Raw genomic sequence first — 23,565 nt, forward strand, 5'->3', positions numbered from 1 at the left:
AAAAAAAAAAAAAAATTCCTTCTTTCTGGTAAAATATTTACTCTAAATGTCAAGGGTAGCTTGTCAATTCCCCTTGTTAAAAAGAAACAGATGGTGATATTTTTATCCACTCCCTACCAACACAACACAAAAGGCAGATGCTTCTGTTTTTCTGGCTGTTGTGCTCAGGTAACGGTTGTTGTTACTTATTACACTCCCTGGCTCTCTGTCTGTTCTGCTCTGTGCTGTTTTCCTGAGTTTGGAGAGGACTGGATGGCTCAAGGAATGTAAGGAGTTATGAAGTCTTTAACCTTTAAGGCTGTGAATCAAATCTAAGCCAGGCTGGCAGCGACCAAAACAAATCATTACCCTCATACGGCAGTTTAGCACGCTATGTTAAATATGTTTGTTGATCTCAGATCACTTCTGGGCAGGCAGGGTTCCACATCACAAACAATGAACACTGTCCTCATTAGCACCCTTTTTGATCGTCTCAGCCGACAGACTAAAGCACATGAAGACTGAAATACACCCAGATCAGGGCTTAAGCATGTTAGGGGAAAGTTTGCACGGTCTCAGTCAGTTTGATGCCTATTCTGTATACGAATCCAAGGTACTTTTATGCCTCTCCATAACTGTAGTATCTGAGCACTTCACAATCATACACATTACTCACAACGGCCCCACAAAAAGTGCAATTATACCCATTTTATAGATGGGAAAACAGGGGCACAAAGATTAAGTGGTGCGCCCAAGGTCACTCAGGAAGTCTGTGGTACAGTAGGAAATTGAACCCAGGTCTCTTGAATCCCGGGCAAGCAGCTCTCCAATGGACCATCCTTCCTCTTGTGAGGAAACTCTATTCTGTGGATACAATGAAGAAATTCAGTCTCCAGGGCCTGGCAACTTTCACCAGCACCAACACCAAATTAAAGATGGAACAAAGTGATTTTCCTGATACGACATCATCTGCGATCCAACACAGGGTAAAGGAATAGGAGGTCACTCTTCTGTCTTGGCCAACAGAGGATGCATGTTGAGAAAGAGGGGCTAAGAAATTATATAACAGTTTGGTTCCTTCAAATTCCTAATCAGAATATCATTCAGTATATCTGCGTTATGTCTGCGCTGCAGCCTACACAACACCCCGCTGCTTCTCCTGTAACATTATCCCCAGGCCTACAGAAAAGAATCTGAAGAAAAATGTAATCCCAGATGTAAACCAATGGTCTGAATGAGATCTCTCCTGTCAGCTGTAGAGAAATTGGAGGAAAAGACCTCATGAGCATAGGCACTGACTTTCCTTCTTTCCTGTGGGTGCTTGACCCCTCCTCTGCCCCCAGCCCAGCCCCGCCCCCACTCCACCCCTTCCATGAGACCCTACCCCTGCCCCACCTCTTCCCACCCCTTCCTCGCCCCCATTCCAACTCCTTCCCCAAATCTCCACCCCGGCTCCGCCTCTTCCCTGCCTCCTCCCCTGAGCGTGCCACGTTCCCGCTCCTCTCCCTCCCTCCAGGAGTGTGCTAACACTGCCAAACAGCTGTTTGGTGGCGGCCGGGCGGGAAGCATTGGGAGGTAGGCTGAGGAATGGGGACGCTGCCCTCAGGGGACAGGGAGGAGGAGGACGGAGGTGGGGTGGGGGAGAGGGGAGCTTGGCTGCCGGTGGGTGCAGAGCACCCACTAATTTTTCCCCGTGGGTGCTCCAGCCCCGGAGCACCCACGGAGTTGCACCTATGCTTATGAGCCAACCTTATTAGCATAGACACACCACCTACTTTGCCAAGTGACTAATTTTCACTGTTTTGGGTTAAAATTCACATAAGTCTTGAAAGCAGGGGTAATTAAATGCTTTTATCCTTATTGTACGATTAAAGGGCATACTCACTCACTAAACATGGGGTAGTGAGCCATATCCAAGTGACTGTCAGAAGGGGTGGGGACAGATCTTCCTCTCTGGTAGGAAGGAGTTTGTTTAAAGGTCCCAGATGCCATTTGACCCTTTCCTCCCCAGGTCTAGGGGCTGAGCCTTACATTGGCTGTGGAGACAGCGTGCAAAGGCAATGCAAGAGTCGGCAGGTTCCCCACTACCCAGTGAAATCACTAACAGCTGAAATCACTAAGGTCTGGGCTAGTTGATGGAACCTCAGAACACAGCCTGGTGAGATCAGCAGCAAAAGCAGCCTCTTGCCCAACAAATCCTAGAAGAGTGATTACTAAAAGCATGGGGCTGTAGGGCTGGACTTAACCAGACCATGGACACAGCAGAGCAATGGCAGAGGCCTCCCTCACTGGAGGTGAACACACCTAAATGCAGCCCATAACACTTTGCTGACTTCTGACAACAAACCAAGAGTGGGGTGCAGTGGAGGGAAAGGGGGAGACGCATGTTAAAGAAACATTCATTTATCGGGCTTCCACACTGCAAGGTGGGAAGCTGAGGCAAAGGACTCCTGCCCAAGGTCCTGTGGGGCAGGTGGTTTACTTATTGTTTGCATACTTCTGAGTCATTGTTGCTGTGTTTTCCCAAAGTAATGCTGCGTCCCCTCAATAAAAGTTTGCTTTTCGTTATACACAGACTCGGTGCTTGCAAGGCGGGAAGTACTAACTATTAAAGACGCCCAGGAGAGGTATTTAGTTTTCCCAAATTTCTGGGTGGGGGCTCAAGATGCTTTTATTCTGTAATTTTAAGAGGAACCTCTGGATATTGAGCTGGCATTTGCTGCTGCTGCCAGCACCGGTCAGAAGGTTAAACACTAATTAATGAAAAACATCACAGTCCTCATGCTTACAGGCACTGAAGCTAAGATCCACCAGGTCAATGGAAAGACTCCCATGAGAGCCGGATAAGGCCTTAGACAGAACCGCAAAGTAACGCAACCTCAACATTTCCGAGATATTAGTGTCAGCTCCATTATGATGGCTTTAACCATCCCAGCGCCTCGTCAATATTGCCCAAGATCCTGCTGATATTATTGCCTGCAAACCCATGCTATCCAATCCACTGCTCTTGCAATTTAGTGCTGAACGATCCAGCTGATTCGAGCCCTCCGGACATTGTGACACGGTAGCCAGCCAAGATTGCATTAAGGACAATTTCAGCCTGCGTCAGGCATCTGACAAATGAGGAAGTTAGAGTCATAGAAGTTCTTCAGCACGAAAAAAAGCTAATCCCTTGAGTTCCTCTTGGTTCTGCTGGCCTCAGCAGTCACAATGCTGCTAAACTCCAAGCATGCAGATGCTCCAAGACTGCTGTCAATCTCATTCCAGCTGGAACATATTTACTAACTTTAAGCCTGCTAGTCTGCTCAGCCCATTTGTATAAAGAAGTGGCAGCTCAGTGTTAATGCAGACTTTCCTCCACAGGGAAAAAAACCCAGCAAGGGTGATCATATGATAAAGAGGAGCGAACCTATGAAATGACTATTTCATACTGCGATGGGCGGAAGAGTGAATAATTTACACATCTGCTTTGGAAGCTGAAGCCAAAGCGCTAAAGAGAGTAAAATAGCATTGAAACCTATCCAAATTAATTCTGAATCCATTTTGAATTTGGATTTCTCTTGTATCTTGAGCTGTAGCACTTGGTCCTGACAACAGCAGGTTGAGCACATTAGGAAGGAACTTTATTGGATCAGCAATTCTTCTACAGGCTGGTACATCAGAGAGAGCAGTGGAAGCGCCTTGGAATGCCCCTTCTTTGTGAATGGCATTTTCAAACTTCTGTGCCTAGAGGGGGGCTTGAATACCCCTTTGTATAGTTTTAGGCCTGATAGTCAATGACTGGCATGTGTAATTACGTCCACACAATTGCATGTACATGATTTGCACATATGCAGATTGGATATTTATTTATGTATATGGCCAGCTGTACACTTTGCTGGTCAGGTGTACAAGCAAATACTTGATTTGCATATGCATATGTGATTTTGCATACACAACTGTATGTACTGTATAAGGCAGGGGGGTATTTCTACAGCAAAATAAGACAAAGTAGTAATCGGCAAGGTCTTTTATAAGTAGCAAACCTCTAGGGCCATAAATCAAGGCAAGCTGCCATAAGCCAAAGGAAACTTAACAAAAGCCCTTCACTTTCCTCAAGTTCAATGCTGTGAGGTGTAGAGCGGTGGCTTCTCACAGGGATTTTTCTCCTGATGTCTCCCTGTCCCGGGACGCTACACTCACCACTAGAGCGCCTCCTTCTGGTCGCATCTGGGGATTAGCTCTACCATGTTGACGTCCCTTCCTGACATTGCTCACTCCATCTCTCTCCCTGTCTCGCTCGCTTGAGACTCAACTGCTCCTGCTTTGTGGCTTGGCCCTCTGGCCAGGTCACTGTAGCCCTCTCCTTCTGGGGGGCATATATCAAAGTCTCTCGGAACCCCCTGTCCCAGGCAGTCTTCCCATTCATTGCCCCATAACAGTGCCACTTCCCCAGTGGCTGGTAGGGGAACCCAGGCCCACCCTCTACACTGGTTTCCAGTTCAGGGAGCCTACAACAAGCACTCAAGATCTGTACAAGGTCTATCCCTTTTTGCTGTATCCCTGGGTTGCTTCCTACCCTACCTTCCGCCACCTTGACAGTGACAGCAGTTTCTGTCTCTACCGTCCCCTTCTACTTTCAACTATGGGGCATTATACAGGCCCCTCTTGTTCCTGTCCTGATGAGCTTCATCTCTAATTAGCCCTGGCTCCTCCTCTAGGTGCAGCCCAGGTGGTTAACTGGCCCACCTAGCCACCTTCCCCCCTTCAAGCCTTGTGTGGGGTGGACACCCCATCACACTCCCTAGTAGCCATTCTTGCAATTCCACCCCTTGCGCCCATACAGGGAGTTGGCAAATGGCAGCCAGATGATGTCACTTGCTGACCTTGAGCTGAGTGACCAACTAATTTTTTTCAGTTCGGTGGCTGATAATTTTGGGTTGACCTGAAATGGAAATATTTTGGTTTTCTTGTCAAAATGAACCCCCCCGCAATTTGTTTCAAGACAAATGAAACGTTTCATTTGACCAGAAATGAATGTGCGAGAGTGTGTGTTTGTTTCATTTTTGGGAGTTTAACTTTTTAAAAATACATTTAGTTAAATTTGGAAACAAAACACCAATTCTAAAATGAAAAGCGGAAACGTTTCATCTTGAAAATGTTGTAGTGAAAAGCTGCGGCTTAAAAAATTTGCCCCCCCCCCAAATTATTGCGTCAGACTATTTGCTAAATTCAGCCCCAACTCATGAAAAGTTTGGGCGGGCTCAAGCATCACAAAGGGCCTTGTGCAAGGTCCAGGCTCCGAAGTGAACTTCATACAACGAATTGCCATTCCCACATTAATGGCAGCTAATTTCCCAGACAGTATGGGCTTCATTTTGATTAAAACAAGAGGAGGCGGAGTTGTGCACCTAATTACACTTGCACATACACAGCCGTCCCAACAGGTGGAGCTAAAGAATGCAACATTTACTGTTCTTAAATGAGACAGCAACGTAAGTTGCCTGGCCTTGGGCAGGGAGGTCATGGTCACCTGAGTCCATATGTGCACGTGCACAACAGCGGATGGATTTCCACATGTGGAGATTTATGAATGACTGAAAAAGCCCCTACTTTGACGGTTGGCTTTTCATTTCCTACAAATCTAATGACAGAGGAACAGAATCGACTGTGAACATATTCAGGAAACAGGTTCATGGTTACCGTTTAAAAGCTTCCTTTGCATTATGAAGTGTTTGTGTCGTTTAGTCAGTCACAAACATTCATGTACCCTCTTGAGAAAATACATCCTACGCCAACGGAACAAAATAATGTAAGGGCCTGATCCTGCAAATACCCTTTCAGACTGGAAGTTTATACTCATACAATAATCCCATTGAGGTGAATGGGATAATTCACATGAACAAGGACAGCTCATGTGAATTAAGGCCCCAATCCTGAGCAGGCTGACCCATACGCAGATATGGAGTCTCACTGACAACAGGATCAAAGCCTTAAATTGAAGAAAAAAAAAACCCCCAGGAAACACGATAGATGAATGTAAAGCTCACTCAGAACATCTTATCTAGATGTGATCTAACAACACGGGCTCATTGAGAAAACCAATAACCTTCACGGGAGGAGATTCTCCAAATGTGATGTGCATCTCAGTTGAAGCTGCTGTGAAATAGATACTAATTTTACCTGTAGAAATTCCAATTATCTTGTACTTTTTCTGTGAATGTATTAGAAAGGGGAGAGAAGAGCTTGGTAGATACTGTAAACAATTTTCTGTGAATGTGCATTCGAACCTTTAACCTGGTGGTTCTCAATCTTTTTAATCCCAACATGCCCTTTTCCATACTGGGACTTCTCGGGGCCACCTCTTTCAATCTAGCCAGGATCCCCATTCCATTTAGCAGTATGGGAAAGGCAGGGTGGCCATGAGCCCCTGTGACCTTTCTGGGTCCAAGCCCCAGTTTGAGAATATTTGCTTTAAATGGATCTGTTTTAATGGTGCTTGTGCCCTTTTTGCCCTGTGGCTTTCTGTGGAAAAGTCTAACAAACAAGCATGCTGTCAGGAATGTTCACAGAATCCGCAAACGATAAGGGAACACCAGGAAACACCTGAAGAAAGCCGAACCTGAACCCACAATCACAAGTATTCATCTTGGAAACTTGATTGTCAGGGTTGCGATCACCCAATCAGGGAACAGACATATATCATGCAACATATCTGTTCAATCAAAACTCACCAGTAGAGTTCAAAATCTGAATATTTAATGCTTGCCATGAACTGTGTGTGTACCATCTGGGGACTTCTGAGCACATAAATGGCAAAAGGTGTAAAAGCCATGCAATTTGGGACAGATATGGCAAAAATATTAGCAGTTGCTAATTTGCTCATCTCTAGTTTTTTACCCACTAAAGGGCTGATCCAAAGCCTACTGAAGGCAATGGAAAAGCTTTAAAGGATTTTTGATCCAGCTCTAACAGGGCATGTTGACAAAGCCTATGTTTTGATTCTTTCAGAGGAGAGTATGTCAGAAATATACAGATGGTGTGACCTTTATTATTAATTATTAATTATTATTATACATATTGCAGTAGCAAACAGATGGCCCAGTCAGAATGAGGCCCTGTTTTGCCAGGCCCTGCATAAACACACAGAAAGAAAGAGATACACCCCTACCCCAAGAGAAAACACACCAGATGAAGGGAGGGGGAGTGCGATACAACGTATGTGTAAAGAGACTGTGGGGATGATACGCTTGTTAGTTCCAGCATAACAAGAACATCCCCAATTATATTAGATAGGTTATCATATTTAGTAAGGATATAAACCTTCATATGCCAAGCACTGTCTGCTTGGAGTCAGGAAGAAACTTCCTCCATGGGCAGGTTATTGCTCAATTGTCCATTAAAAGATATCTTGTTCCTGTCCGTGAAGCATCCAATACTGGCCACTGTTCGAAAGGAAACCCGATTAGAGGGACCAGTGGTCTCATCTCATCTGGCCATTCTTACAATTAGTATCAGAGTGAAATTAATGGAGATTTTGGAGGAAAAAAAATCTTCACATTTTAGGTTAAGCAACAGTTTGGTCTCTGAATCTTCAAAACTTCACTGCCACCTGCTACTAATTTTATTCTTGGTTGCAAAAACCATTGATTGCCTAAAGGGAGAGGGGAAAGGAGCTGTTAAGGAACACTTCACGCAGAGTGAATGAGAGCACAAATAGCAGGGGATGTGTGTCTTAATGAGCAAAGGGGGCACTGATCAGTTTGCTACACAGTGAAGCCTGACCCTGAGATGTGTTGAGTGCCTGGAGCTCCCCTTGACTCCAACAGGACCCGAGGACGTCATGTCTCACAATCAGGCTGGGAGTTTGTTGTAAAGGCAATGACAGGTTGTGCACAGAACTGAGCAGCAAATCCCTCATTTTCGGTCTCACTGGGCCCTTCCATCGCACTCCAGAAAACAGTTCCGTTTCTTTGCATGGAGAGATTCAGGGAACCATCCCCAACCAGAAGCTTGCACAGCCAACCTGCTCCCCTTTTCTATCTTATCTAGCCCCAAATCGCTGCTTACCTTAATGGCCTGAGTGTTCGCAGCAGCCTCAAGACCCTCAGCATTCCAAGAATTTTAGTGCTGCTGTCCGATACCATTGAAACCAGGATGTCAATGACCGAGATGAGAACCAGCACCCCATCGAGCACATTCCAACTGCTCTTCAGGTAGGCCTTCTCCCCAAAGCACAAGCCGAGCGCTACCACCTGCCCAAATGGCAACAAGTTATGACTAATTCAGCCAGTATGTTTCTTCCAGTTAGCGACTTGCAGCTAATACATTATTCACAGATAAGTGATTGCGAGTCCATTTGCTTCCCAGTATAGAAACCTAATTAGACAATTTTGTAAAGTGTGATACCGTAAGGACTATAAAAATAACTGCAAAAAACACCGCAGATTGTCCCTTAACAGCTGATGTATTTTTAATGCAACTAAACCTAGTTGTGCAAAAGTGATTCTATTAACGTATAGCTGTTGCACATAAGATTTGATCACATGATTATTTGGGCTACTGGGGGAGAGAAGTGGTTTCGAGGTCCTGACTATAGGCTATTGCTTTCCACCAGATTTGCAAATACAGAAGACAGGGGAAGTTTCCAAATGAGAAGAGAATAGTTCTAAGATGCTATGAATTATATGAGAGCGACATACAGGAAAAAGTCTTGCCAATCTTTTGGCCTGATTTTGGCTCTAATTCAGCAAAGCATTTACGCATACTTTTAATAAAACAACAGCAAACCACCACCACCACGTCGCTCTAACACAGCACTTGTCATTAGTGGATCTCAATGCACTTCACCAAGGGGTCAGTATTATTATCCACATTTTACAGATGGGAAAATTGAGGCACAGGGAGGTGAAATGACATGCCCAAGGTCACCCAACAGCCAGAGGCAGGCAGAGATAGGAATAGAATCTCAGTCCAGTACATTAGCCACTATGTCACACTGCTTCTTCACCAAAGCACTTAAGCGTAAACTTATCTTTAGGTCATGGAAATCAATGGGACTTACCCACATGGCTGAAGTAAAGCATGCGCTTAAGTGCTCTATTGAAAAGTGATGGACTGCTGATTTGAGGCCTCTCATCTCATCTATACTCCAAAAAATCAGGAATAACTTCAGTGGAATGATGGTGGTGCAAAATGCATGGAGAATAAAGTGCATGGTATTTATTGGGTTACTTCTCCTTCTCAAGTAGCAGAGTAGATTAAGACATGATAATCTCTGGAAAAATGGGCACAGGGGCTTTAGAAATCCAAAGTAATAAAATGGTGCTAATGCAGCACAGCCAGGCTTATGCTTTGGCTTCATTTACCTTAACTGTCATCTCAGCCAGGAAGATTACTGTGAAGATGTAGTTGGACAGCGTTAGGAAAATTCGTTCCTATAAAAAATAAAAAAAGAAAACGAGAGACAAGGTTTTATAGTCTGCTCTCCAAATCTCTCTCTTGAGATATATATTTGGGTAGTTGCTTAATGTTCTCCTGATTTTATGCTGAAATAAGTCTTGGAATGTTTGCTCCTGAAGATGATGTCCAAACATTTACATGATAACATTTCACTTGTTTATAGAGCTCTTTTCCTATGTTACTTTGTGTATGTCAGTACCATGGACAGCTGCCAGCTTTCTCTATAGGATTCTGCTTGCTTCACCACAGGTGATGGGTGAAATAAGCGAAGGGTGCAATTGAAATTCACATGCTTTCTCTCTTAAATCTAAACCATTCTTTCTATGTATCCTTTGGCCATTCCACACTTTCCCAGGTTCTATACCATTCCTTTACCCATCCCAAGTACTCTGGGATGCATGGGGGTGCTTGACAGATGTAAGGAGAGTTTTCTTATGAATGATACATAGTGGGTGTCTCACAACCCTTCACCTGTGGTTCTCAGAGTACTTCACATGGTTGTTGTGGGACTTAATGATTCTTGTAAAGTAAGCTGAATACCCACTCTACAGAAAGGCAATCTGAGGCACAGAGAAACCATGCCTCAGCTGGTGTAAACTGCCATAGAATCATAGAACTGGAAGGGACCTCGAGAGGTCATCTAGTCTAGTCCCCTGCACTCAAGGCAGGACTAAGTATTATCTAGACCATCTCTGACAGATGTTTGTCTAACCGGCTCCGCAATGATGGAGATTCCACAACCTCCCTAGGCAATCTATTCCAGTGCTTAACCATTCTGACAGGAAGTTTTTCCTAACTTCCAACTTAAACCTCCCTTACTGCAATTTAAGCCCATTGCTTCTTGTCCTATCCTCAGAGGTTAAGAAGAACAATTTTTCTCCCTCCTCCTCGTAACAACCTTTTATGTACTTGAAAACTGTTATCATGTCCCCTCTCAGCCTTCTCTTCTCCAGACTAAACAAACCCAATTTTTTCAATCTTCCCTCATACGTCATGTTTTCTAGACCTTTAATCATTTTTGTCGCTCTTCTCTGGACTTTCTCCAATTTGTCCACATATTTCCTGAAATGTTGCACCCAGAACTGGACACAATACTTCAGTTGAGGCCTAATCAGCATGGAGTAGAGTGGAAGAATTACTTCCCGTGTCTTGCTTATAATACTCCTGCTAATACATGCCAAAACGATGTTTGCTTTTTTTGCAACAGTGTTACACTGTTGACTCATATTTAGTTTGTGATCCACTATGACCCCCAGATCCCTTTCTGCAGAACTCCTTCCAAGGCAGTCATTTCCCATTTTGTATGTGTGCATCTGATTGTTCCTTCCTAAGTGGAATACTTTGTACTTGTCCTTATTGAATTTCATCCTATTTACTTCAGACCATTTCTCCAGTTTGTCCAGATCATTTTGAATTTTAATCCTATCCTACAAGGCACATGTGGCCCCTCCCAGCTTGGTATCATCCGCAAACTTTATAAGTGTACTCTCTATGTCATTATCTAAATCATTGATGAAGATATTGAACAGAACCAGACCAAGAACCAGTCCCTGCGGGACCCCACTCATTATGCCCTTCCAGCATGACTACTCTCTGGGATTTTCCAACCAGTTATGCACCCACCTTATAGTAGCTCCATCTAGGTTGCATTTCCCTAGTTTGTTTATGAGAAGGTTATGTGAGACAGTATCAAAAGCCTTACTAAAGTCAAGATGTACCACATCTACCGCTTCTCCCCTATCCACAGGGCTTGTTACCCTGTCAAAGAAAGCTATCAGGTTGGTTTGACACAATTTGTTCTTGACAAATCCATGCTGACTGTTACTTATCACCTCATTATCTTCTAGGTGTTTGCAAATTGATGTCTTAATTATTTGCTACATTATCTTTCCAGGTACAGAAGTTAAGCTGACTGGTCTGTAATTCCCCGGGTTTTCCTTATTTCCCTTTTTGTAGATGGGCACTATATTTGCCCTTTTCCAGTCTTCTGGAATGTCTCCATGTTTTCATTGAAGTCAATGAAACTATGGCAATTTATACCAGCTGAGGGTCTGCCTCCAAGAAGTTTAAATCACTTGCCCAAGACCACGAGAGAACTGGGAACAGAACCCAGCAGTGTTCCCATGCTCTAACCCAGTCCTATCGTCTAACCACTAAACCATGCTTTCTTTCTGTGTAAGTAACTAGTGATTACAGAGGAGAGCCATGGCCTAATTCCCTATCTATAACCAGCAGAAACCTTTCTTTTTAATGATGATCATTAAATAAATTACATTTCCCCCTAATCCCTACACAATCTCTGATTGCTTGCACTGTGAGATGGAGAGTTGGAAGGGGGGAGTAAGACAAACACAGAGTGTGTGTGTGTTTGTGTGCACTCTCACACAGGGACTAAAACATCTCACTGTAACATTATGGTAACGTTAACGTTACTAGAGATGCTGGATTTATTTCCACTGCTCCCTAAAGAGCAGTTCTCTAAGAAATGCAGCTCTCTAAAAACCAGCTGCAATTTAACTACGAGAAAACACCATGGAAACTCTCACTTGCCAGGCCATGATTTACTGAGAGTGACACAGGAATCACTAAGTAGCTTGTTTCCATCCTGGTGTCCATAATTAATCACGTCGTAAAGACCCCTGCTGTGACTGCACGAGCCATGATAGAAGACATCCCTGGTCTTCAAGAGAGTGCGGCACAAAAGGTCGGCAAGTGTGCGGTGGGGCTGAGCATCTGCAGGAGCGGATAAGCACCTGCTTTAGGCAGTGCAGATAAAATGGTAATAGCAGGTATAAAAGAGTCAGAATATTACACTTCTCTTTGGCAAGTGTGCAGCGATTTGGAAGTGCAGTCTCCACGCACCGCATCCCCTACTCTCCGGAACAGGAAGGCCTGCCTCCCCTGCTCTGACTGGCCAGCTCTAATTGGGAGAGGTAGAGAACTGGCTCTAGGCAGTTAGAAAATCCATGGCTCTGGAAGGCAAAGTACAATTATTTGAAACAAGTGAAGCTAAAATAACTATTTGTGTTTCCAGGCAAGAGCTCTGTCAGCTGGAACAGGGCTGTGTGCCCATGTCTGCCCTGGCTCGCTCTCGCCATTCCTTCAGCATCTCCTGCGGTGCCTCCTTTGGGTGTTCCCCGCTTCTGCTTTCCATCTTCTGTCCAGCTCACCTTGATCCCTGGGTGACCTCACTGGCTCCCATGGTTACCATACCCAGGCTGATGGTTCTCTCACCTACCTCCTGCCCCTGGGCTCTCTCTCCTCTGTCCACTTCTGCATCTCAGAAATCTCCTCCGAGTCTTGGCAAGACCAGGGTGCCTCATTCTCCCCTCACCACTGGCAGTACCACTGTCCTCCTTATCTCCCACGCGCCACACTGTTGGCTCCTCCACATCCAGACTCCCAACCAATCCTCTCACTTCTCCCATTTCAAACAGCACGAGAGACCCCACCTTTCCTCCCCATCTTTGCTGCTCCCACTCTTGTCCTCACCCAGGGCCATCCCACACCTTGACTGGTGCAATGTCCCAGAGGCCCAGGTCAGATGGCTTTTAAACTGGAGAACAACAAATAGCACGGAGTGGAAAACGAATACCTGTATTTGCGTGTGAATCCAGGTCACCATAAAAAAAAAAACCCACAAACACACACCAGCCTTTCCCCGAACATCCGTGCAAACAAAATACCCCTCTGTGCAAGGGTTTCTGGACAGGGCTCTAAGGGGACCCAACATGGGACCAAAGAGCCATTCAGAATGTGAAGAAATGCTCCTAAATGTGTGGGCCAGATTCTCAGCTGCTATAACTTCAATGGAGTTATGCTGATTTACACCAGCTGAAGATCTGGCCCTATTTCTGCAATATTCAGCAGGTGAGTCCAGACAGCAGCATTTAATACCTCCAAAGAAAGTTGGGACAGCAAAGAAATTCTTTGCTCTAGCTTTCTAAGAGTCTCCACAATACCAAGAGCTACAAGGGGATTTCCAAAGCTGCCTAGAAGATACAGACACCCAGTTCTCACTCATTTCAATGGGAACAGGGCCTCCAGATCCCTTCACCAGCTTTGGAAAAATCTCAGCCTTCATCAGCTGCACGAAACCCACTAAAGTCACTAGAAGTTACCCATGTGAAATGTCAGGACAACTTCCCACAATGGACTGGCTGGGGAGGGAGCCCAGCATCCAAAGCAGTTCATCTGTTCCCGCACTCAAAGAGCGAGCTCATGTGAGGAGCATGCCCATCCCACCCTAGCCAGCCTTTTACATGTGCAGCAACTGTCCGAGCAGCCCGCCTGACAATGTCTAATGGGGAACAGAAGTCGAAAAAAGGCATCTGTAAGTTAAACAATGGCTGAGAGCTCCAAATAAGCTCCAGCAGCATCCAAATTCACAATGTCAAATTCATTAAAAAAAAGTGAGTTAATGGAGAGTGGCATCAATGGACTCTCATTAAAAGGGTGTTTTTGTTTTAATAGTTTCAAGGGGATCCAAACCTTGTTTCACAAAACTCCCATCCTGAATGACAAGCCTGTTTCATTAACGTGTTTGGAAAAATATGAGTGTTTGGTGAAAACAGAATACTGATCTGCAGGAACCCTGCTCCATACTATAGGCCCCATTCATAAGGACCAAGGCCAGGAAGGACCACTGTGATCATCTTGTCGGACCTCCCGTATGACACCAGCCATGGAACTTCCTTCCCCGCCCCCCAAAAAAAATTACTACAGAAGAACTTTTAGAAACACAGCCAATCTTAATTTAAAGATTGCCAGTGATGGAGAAGAATCCATCATGACCACTGGTAAACTGTTCCAATGGCTAACTACCCTCACTGCTACAAAGGTACACCATTTCCAGCCTGTATTTGTCTCGCTTCAACTTCTAGCTATTGGATCGTGTTTATATCTTTGTCTCCTGGATTAAAGGGCCCGTTATCAAATATTTGTTCCCCATCTAGGTACTTATAAATTGTGATCAAGTCACCCCTTAATATTCTCTTGGTTAAACTAAATAGATTGAGCTTCTTGAGCCTTCTGTGGCATGCTAGAGCATTTGTCATAACATTGCGCCCAAAATAGGTCATGCTTCCCCGTCTAAGTTCATTGTTTCGGATCCAGCCCAGGCTGGAAGTGACTAAGAGTTGTTACCATCTGCTGGCTGGTTGGTGGCTAAAGTCCAGTTCCCAAGGGATCACAAAAGCCACCACCACCCCTGGCATTAACTGGCAACCTTGCAAGACTCAGAAGAGATCAAGGACCGAATGGGTTGTGAAGACTGATCACCACTCACCCTAATGGTGGGCCCCTCCCGGGCAGGGCTAGGGAGCTGTGAGGAAGTCTGCATTGGAGCTATTATCCATGCTGCACATATTCTGGGGATACAGAGGCTTCACTATCCAGGGCTACCAACCCAGCATCTTTCCCCAGCTATATCCTCAGAAAACCCGCTGGACTCACATATTGACAGATGACAAAATGATAATGAGAGTTTACATTTATATAGAAAGACTCCAAAGCACTTTGCTACTGTATACATGCAATGAAATGAAGCCATCTCTGGGGTGGAGGACAGTCACTTATTGCACAACAGTGAAGGAAAGAAATTTGGCTTAAGGAGATTGGGGCTTATTCTCTGAGGAGGAGCACTAGGGGGATCTTTAATGTACACAAAGAGCACAAAGAACCTTAGTTTTAAGATCTCAGCCTAAAGATCCACAGTCAATAAACAGCAAGGTACTCATGCACTGAGGGATCAGGGATTTATATTGTTGCAATATGAACAGTCTTTTGCAATATGTCAGAGGCAGCCTAGTGTACCTCTCAGCCACAATCGATACAAAAATAAAAGAGCAAGTGGATGATTCTGCCCATCTGACTGATAGGAGTTGATGTTATGAGGGTCTGGTTTGAAAAATCATTATGCAATTTATTAAAGCAAATGGTTCAGGGAAATGGAATTACAGTGCTTGTATCCATTCAATTTGCTTATGTCATAACAAAGATGATCGACAAAGAAGCCAGAAAAGTACAAAATGAACAGCTTCCCCCTATCCCTTCCCACCACCCATACGCCGATGCAGAACAGATGGAAGGAGCTAACATTGCGCAGAGAGAGTAAAAGTGTTTGAATGCTTATCAGAGAAGAAAATGGAGACAGATGTCCTAGCTATATCATGTATTAAAACAGTCTGATTGTGGCTGGGGAGATGGGATATTAAAAGTGGAAGCCTTGATGTCTTTCCCAGCAAATGAGTGCTGTTCTTGTACGTTTCAGAATCAGATTAAAGAAACTTTGGTGAGGGCAGAGGATTGAATGCCTGAAAGAATCCCTGTCTGTTGGCAGCATCATGGAAAGTCCACTTCAGCATGTGCTGTAAAGGTACGTTTATTGCTGAAGTTAATGCCGCATAGGCAGGATTGATTTTCTTTTAAATAAACCATGAATGGCAAATTATAAACAGCTGGGGCAAGATCCCTGGATACAGCCATGATGTTCAGAGCACAAGGCACGAGCAGCACGCAGAGATGGCTTAAAGCCCTCCCATGCACTGCCCTGATGATCGTGATGCTCTGTGCCTGGCTGTTTCCTCTGTGCTGTGTTGGAGCCTGAGGGCTGCCCTTACTTACGCTGGCGTGTAATGATCACAAAGAACTAAAACATACTGCTGGACCAGGGCAGTGCAGGGGACGTCCCTACGTGTGGTGCTCCCTTTTATCTAGCCATCTGCACGTCCCACACACCACGAGCAGCAGGAAGGGTGGATGGTATATAGCCTCCAAGTTGGCTCTATACCACTGCATGCTCATCTCTCACTGGCAGATCCTCTCTGGGCCAGACAGACAGGGTTTGTGGTCCAAGCACTGTATCAGAGTTGTACAAAGCAGCCGCATGGCCCCTAAGGATCTGATTCCTGATCTGGAATTCGGGGCCAGATCCTCAGCTGGTGTAAATCAGCATAGCCCCAATGACTTCAGTATAGCTATGCAGATACATACCAGCTGAGGATCTGGCCTCCTTTTTCTTAATAGTATGAAGGAGAGAGAGAGAGAGAGAGAGAGAGTCCAGTGTGACTTGAGCTTTGGTGGCTCCACAATGAATGCATAACTCTGATACTCACAGCACTGTGGGGCTCAATTTTGGGCCGTTCCATGGCAATGGTAATGCAGTTCAGGAAGATAATAACCAAGACGATGTGATCAAACATCTTGTGAGTGATGATTTTATTGCACATCAGACGGAATCTGTCCAGAAAAGACAAAAAAGACACATAATGAGCTGTTAACACCTAACTGGTCTGAAACACTTTTGTCAAAGCGTCAGCCTTATGCACGGCGTGAGAACTGAACAGTCGGCTTGAAAAGCAGGTGCACTGCTGACTCCCAACTCCTTCTCTAGGGTGGCCATGTGTTAGCAAATTTTTCTCAGTATAAACAGAAAAGGGTTCAAGCCACAAAATCTGAACACAGTTTGCAACCACCACAAAGTTTAGGGGTGCTTGGTTGGATTTGGGGTTTGGTTCATTGTAAAGAGAGCAGCCGCTTGCAACTTACACCTATTGCCAGGTTCGGATTTCAAGCTCTCCTTTACTCCAAGGGTCAGAGACACGTTTGGATTCAAGGCTCTAATTTCACTCCATCTCTAGCTCGAAAATAGCCCAGTTTGAGTGTGTTGGCTAAAGAATGCTATGCTGAACAAAGGAACAAGAACTATTTAGCATGACAGATGGCTGTATGTTGATGCAGGATTTATAATATGGTATTACATTTCCCAAAGTCTGTTTCTAAAAATCTATGTAATCATTGTATGAATGAATTGTAATGCTGCTTTGGGCCTCCAGCTTAAAAACACAAGGCGTCCCCTAGGACAAGCCATGACATTGCTGCATGAACGTGTATCAGGGCACTGATTCCAGATGGCCATATAGCAGCTGACCCTTGGAAAGAACAAAAGACTCTTGCTCCTTTATGTAAGCAACAAGCCTTTCCTGGAAGGGTGTGACTAGGCGATGGGAGAAAGGGAACACAAAGGCCCAAATTCAGAGGCAAGTCTAAGTCTAGAGACTAAGTTGGTGTAATACTTTCTTTTGGTCCCCTCAATGCATATGTGACACCAATTTAGATGCTATTGGATGTACCTAGCCACTGTACCCAGGTGTTTTTTCTACCTACTGTGTAGAGTCAAAAGCTCACCCTGGGTGCTTGGCTTTATTAAGAAAGAAATTAACAACAGAATAATAAAGATCTGTTCAAGCCTTCTCTCTCAAGCGTGGCTGTGCCTGGGGTTCCTCCCTTATGACTTCTCAGCCCACAGCCTAGATCCTCCCACCTCCCAGTGGGCTCCTGCTGGCAGCGTCATGGAACGGAGTAACCAGTTGCCTGCCCCAGTGAGTCAAGCAGGACCAACTTAACTCTGCCAGCAGGCTCAACACCTGCTAAGAGGGTGAGGTGTTCCAGGCAAGCATTGCCAGCCTCTTATAGACTTCCATAGACTCGCAGGGCCAGATTTAAGGGTGATGTGCAATTTAGATCCCCTGACACTAGCTTCAATTCCTTTATACTAAGTTAGACTCCCCTGGAGCTACTTACAGCCCCACCCCTAACTACACACTGAGGAGCTGGAAGAAGGGGATCAGTTAAAGTGGCTCCCAGCTTAATTGAACACACACCTCTTTGCAGCTCCTTGTGAAGTCAAGAAGAACTGGTGAGAGTAGTTCAAGGAGAATCTGCCTGAAGGGGACTGTAAGTTACACACCATCTCTGACCACCACCACAGACGACTGGGCAAACAACTGGTCGCTGCTACCTCCAGCAGCTATTCTGACCCCTTGACCTTTAGGGGCCTGGAGCAGCATGGTTTCCCCTGGTACTCACCTCCACTAGGGCAAAGGCTCTCATTGGGTTCTGCTCTCTTTCTTTAACGAACAGTGTGTGCCCATGAAGCAATGTCTGGAACCTGTCTATTGATATGGGGTAACAGCTGATGTCCACAAGTCCTTAGGACCAAAGGACCACCTATCCTAAGGGAGGAAGCAGAGTTCCTCAGGTACCCCAGGTGAATAAACAGGGGCTCAGATTCCGTGCCGCACCTCCAGGAGGCACAGGGCATGGGTGAGGGCAAAGATGACTTTAAACCACCTTTTCACGCTCCGTATTGTAGGCTGTTCTGGGAGCTGAACCTGATCCTGGTGTAAGTTAAAGCAGTGAGGGGCTGCTCCTTTTGCTGGCTATGATCTACAGTGCAGCCCCTGATCCCAGAGATACTATAAGCGAAGAGCCCACACCCATGATCTGCCCACAGCTCATCCTTACATTAGGGCTTACAGTAACCCTACAATTTATCTGCACCACGGGAATGCTCTCCAGCCAGTTGCAGCAACCCGTATTGCTACTATATGTCAATGGAGTGGTACATAGGGAGTGGAAAGGGGAAAGAATCTGTCTCCAAGATTTAGATAGGGCTGTGGGCTTTACCCTCATCGATGCAGCAGCTAGGAGATGGGCAGGCTGGCATACAATGAAGACTCTGAACTTCACGGTGCTGGGGCAGCGTAATCCACTGTAACTCTTACATTCAATTCTACCCACAGCTATCACATTATTATGCAAGTTGCCTTACTTAGAGTGAGGAGCAAAGATGTAGATAGACCAGGAATCCCTTTCTTTGCACCAGGAAGGTAGGTGTGCCCTTATCCAAGCCTTCATACGCTCACTTTTGCTCTAAAAGAAAAATGACAACTGTACAGTGAGTTGTAATCAGTTATTCTGAGCAACTACAGCAAGCATCAGCCATGGAGTGAAACCCAGACAAAGCAAACAACCAAGCGTGAAACCCTTGTGATGCTTTAATTTCTCCTCCTCCCTGTCAACCTGGAAGTTACATGGCAGTACTGCAGGCCTGTGAGCTGGGGTCATTTCTGAATGACATTTCTTGTGTATAATACAAAACTAAAATAATGAAATTGGCAGCATGGGTACACATGACCTGCTGTGCATCTCAGGGATGGATTGATGATACCTAAGAGTACATGCATGCAACTCCACTTACAGAAATGTCTTAAGCACAGCTGTGTAAAGGAAGAGGGAGGCCATAAATTTAAAGATATCTACAGTGTGGACAAGCACTGCTGCACATGGTATCTGCTCACAGTCACCACTCTAACATGGAGACGGCATTTTAAAAGTTATCATAAAGAAAAAAACAGAGAAAGCTGTTTTTTTAAAGAAAAGGGTCTTCCAAACCTAATAAGTCACAAAACTAAGATGGCACATTTTTTCCTATAGCAGAAATGTCACTCACCATTCAGCAAAGCAGCTGATTATGAGCTGAAAAAAATCAAAGACCCCACTGTGCATGGCACTGCCAGCAAAAACTGGGGCACAGTCCAGCAGAGCCCAGGTCTGCGCTGATTAGTGACAGGACTCTCTAAACATCTGAAAACTCTGTTACCATTATTTTTATAGCATCATGAATACACTAACAGGACAAGTGTGTTGGTTAAAATCTCTGCTCTGTGGTCAGTCTCAGACATTCTGGATACTTAACAGATGTTTGCCCGAATCTTCCGAGGTTTAATTCGAAGTAAAAGAGGAACATATAGGGCTTATGTTAGAGACAATAAAAAGGGCAGAGGGTCAGACATCTGCCTGCCACTTGTGGACTCCTGTGTCGGTGGGATTTCGGTCTAACTCTGGCTGCTGGACTGGGTGTGCAGCTGGCTGGGTGGCGTACAGCGGCCTGTGATATCCGTGAGCTCAGGCTTGATGACCAGGTTCATTCCTGCCTGGAACTTTATGACTGGCATATTTGTGCACCACTGTGATATTGGAGGAGTCACCCGTGATTTCCACTTGGGTCCGTTAACAGAATGTCAAGTGTGCACTTTCCTTACCATTTTAATAGATTACTTACACCATGGTGGCTTAAGACAGGAGGGCAGATTTTGGGGCTTTGATCCAAAGTCTGTTAGTGTCACCAGGAATCTTTCTATTAACTTCAATGGGCTTTGGATGAGGCCCATAGAGTACAGCTGTATCCGATATTAGATTTGTTCTTTCCATAAGACCATAAACCACGTAGCAATGTGCCAGCCCCTCAGGGCAGAGAGCTACCCTTACTTGCACTGAATACTAGCTTATAACATGTGCCAACTTTTTTGAAATCAATGGAGTTACTTGTGCAGCAAAGTGCTACTGGACGTCAATAAGGGTAGCACAATTTAGTCCTTGAATCTCCAACCGGGGAGAGGTCTAAAGCAGAGCCATTTCGCTGAAACCCCCTCCCATAACATTAGGAGAGGATCAGACAAAGGGGGAATGGGCAAAAAATCACCATGGATTGGATTGGATTTTGCAAAACTAAAACCTGATTTCCCCAAAACAAAACTAGCCACAGGTTCTATCCATCTTCCTCCAACATGCTAGAATTTCAGACTTCAGATATTGCCTTTAGTTGGAAATCCACTATATTCTGAAGGGTTTCAGAGTAGCAGCCGTGTTAGTTTGTATCCGCAAAAAGAACAGGAGTACTTGTGGCACCTTAGAGACTAACAAATTTATTTGAGCATAAGCTTCCGTGAAATGCGCTGTAGCACACGAAAGCTTATGCTCAAATAAATTTGTTAGTCTCTAAGGTGCTGCGAGTACTCCTGTTCTTATAGTCTGAAGGTTAACTTTTAAGAGATTATCATTTATAACCAATCAACTCTTGGATTTATACACCCATTATTATCCCAATTGCTGGGCTATATGTCAAATATTTAGAGCTTTACTGAATTACCTCAAACTTCTTATAGTTTAAGCTGTAATTGATATCGACACATTGGACCAAGTTGTACGCATACATTGCTTGCAAACCTACTGATGCCAATAGAGTCGCATGGGGTGAAAGCAGAAGCGGAATTTTGCACACTGCATACAGAAGATCCATCTAGTACCTCCAAGGACCAAAAGGACAATCGAATGGCACTTAGGGTCTAAGTGAATTATAAGGCCCAAGTTTTCATCATGGGTCTGATGTGAAAATGATGACCACTTTCCAGGTTACAGTCTTGCCTTCTCATGACAAATAACTTGAAACAATTTGCCCTGACTAAATAATCCATAGGTCTCTTAATTTCCTGTATCTTCACTGTATACTCCTCTTCCCCACACACTCCATATTTTTAATTCTGGATAATGCCATGACATAGCTCTTATAGGGACAGGTACAAAAGTCCAAGAAGTCGATGGGAATTATTCGATTGACTTTAATGGGCTTTGGATCAAGCCCAATGGCACTTTTTATCCTCAAAGAAGATCAGTGTCTTTATCCCTATTTGTAAAATGGAGAAACAGAGGCACAGAGATGTGCAGGGACTTGCTTGTGGTCACTCAGCAGAGTAGTAGCTAAACCTGTGATACTTGATTTCCAAATCCAGTGCCCTACCCAGTAGACTGCTAGTCAAAACAGGCACCTTGGGAGTGCATAAAATGATAGAGTTTAAACACAACCCCGCGCATTCCCCCTAGGAGCTGAGCAATTAGCAGTTTGAGCTGGTTTGGACTGTAAAAACTGGAGCTGTCAGTGTAATTGAGTGGAATGGGTGAAATGCTTTCTGTGCTTATATGCACTCAGCCAGGAGTCTCATTAGCAAGTGTTAATAGCTAGTACAGTGTCCATTTTAATGAAAATGCTTGGTGACAAACTGAACCCTTTGGAAAACGAAAGCCACCTTTCGAAGTTCTAGATAGAACCCTGATAGCTACCTCAGCCCTTGAACATGTAGTAAGAGCTGTGACTTGGTCCAGTTAATATTGTATGCTGGACGGGTTCCAAAAGGATCTATTATTCAAAGCATTTCTGGTATTTATCTTGAGGATTTGAAGTGAATGGTAATGCGTCAGCAGCACAGAATGCCTCTTTATGTTCCTTTTGTCCAGTTTTAATGCCAAAGATATTTTGGGTTTTGTCTAATTGTGGCAGCTAGCAGTTCAAAGGCTACATCAGATAATAAATGGGAAAAGTGAACTTCCATCATGTCCCTCTATTCAACATGTATGGGAAAGGCTTGGGACATAGATCCATCAGTCATTACTGAAGCTTTGGCTTCCTTATACTAGGCCAAGTTCTGTTCTCTGTTATATCCATGGAAATCTGGAGTCAAAGGAGTTACTCCAGATTTACACCAGTGTAACAGAGCACAGTTTGGCCCACGATCATCTGAGCCAAATCTCTGTGAAATAAAAAATGAGTATTTCCAGCCGACCCCCATCAGATGCTTTCTCTGCAAAGTCCAGATACACAGCATTGCTTACAATCAGCCTGATTGCTGCTGGAGTTTCCATTATGTTCAAAGAGATATATCAATTATGTTATTTAAATCATATCTATTTGTTCATAAGACACACCTGGCCAGGATGAATAAAGATGTGGAAGAACAAGAAGAAAAACAACCACCACCAACCCTTTAATTCAGTTGCTCGTTTCTTAAACAGAATGTTATGAGCATGATCTTGCTGGCCTATTGAAGCTAAACTCCCTCTGTACTCAGTGCCTCTACCCAGTTGACAAAGAGAGACATGCCCCTGGGGTCTATCTGGTGGACAAAACACGTGCATAACTCCCATTGATATTAACCAGTGTTATGTTCAAACATCAAAGGGGGAATAGAGAACCCTGTAGAGACTACATTAATGAGATCTATTGAAAAATAGTTTCCTGGTTAGGAATTTCAGATATTATTAATGTGCTTCTAAGGGCAGAAGGGAAGAATGCTGACATTAAAAGATGACTGATATACGTCTTAGAGCAGAGCGACATTGATCTATAAAAATTTTATTATAGGAAAAAAAATCTGCTAATAAACCATCCATGCCTATCAAGTCAACTGAATGCAAGCTAGAAGATGTATTGTGAATCTCAGGACTGGATTATTTCATTCTAAACACTGAGCAGGGGAAGATTGAGATAGTAAAATAGATGATTCCCTTATTGTTGATCTGCTTGTTACAAAACTAGTGCAAAACAGCCAAAGGTGAAAGCAGATGAAAAAGCGCAAACAGAATTATTTGCACTTTGCATACGGGGGATTGTGTTTGAAGGGTCTTTTGGTTCGAGACTACGTAGCTTCCCCACTTTCCACTCCTATTTCTCACTAGCTTGGTTCTACG

At 44.5% G+C, this 23,565-nt stretch overlaps 1 protein-coding gene across 1 annotated transcript in view; it reads right to left on the reverse strand.

The window, feature by feature from the left end:
- Positions 1 to 23,565, reverse strand: part of CACNA1G (calcium voltage-gated channel subunit alpha1 G) — a 282,700-nt gene that overhangs the window by 45,520 nt on the left and 213,615 nt on the right. Inside the window, exons 18-21 of the mRNA XM_073310526.1 lie at positions 19,034 to 19,134; positions 16,536 to 16,659; positions 9,327 to 9,395; positions 8,029 to 8,213 (exon numbers count right to left, since the gene is read on the reverse strand). Of these exons, the coding sequence (XP_073166627.1) occupies positions 8,029 to 8,213; positions 9,327 to 9,395; positions 16,536 to 16,659; positions 19,034 to 19,134 (479 nt within the window). The remainder of the gene's footprint in view (positions 1 to 8,028; positions 8,214 to 9,326; positions 9,396 to 16,535; positions 16,660 to 19,033; positions 19,135 to 23,565) is intronic.

Source organism: Lepidochelys kempii, chromosome 14 (genome assembly GCF_965140265.1).
Source record: "Lepidochelys kempii isolate rLepKem1 chromosome 14, rLepKem1.hap2, whole genome shotgun sequence".
In the NCBI taxonomy this organism is placed as follows: Eukaryota; Metazoa; Chordata; order Testudines; family Cheloniidae; genus Lepidochelys; species Lepidochelys kempii.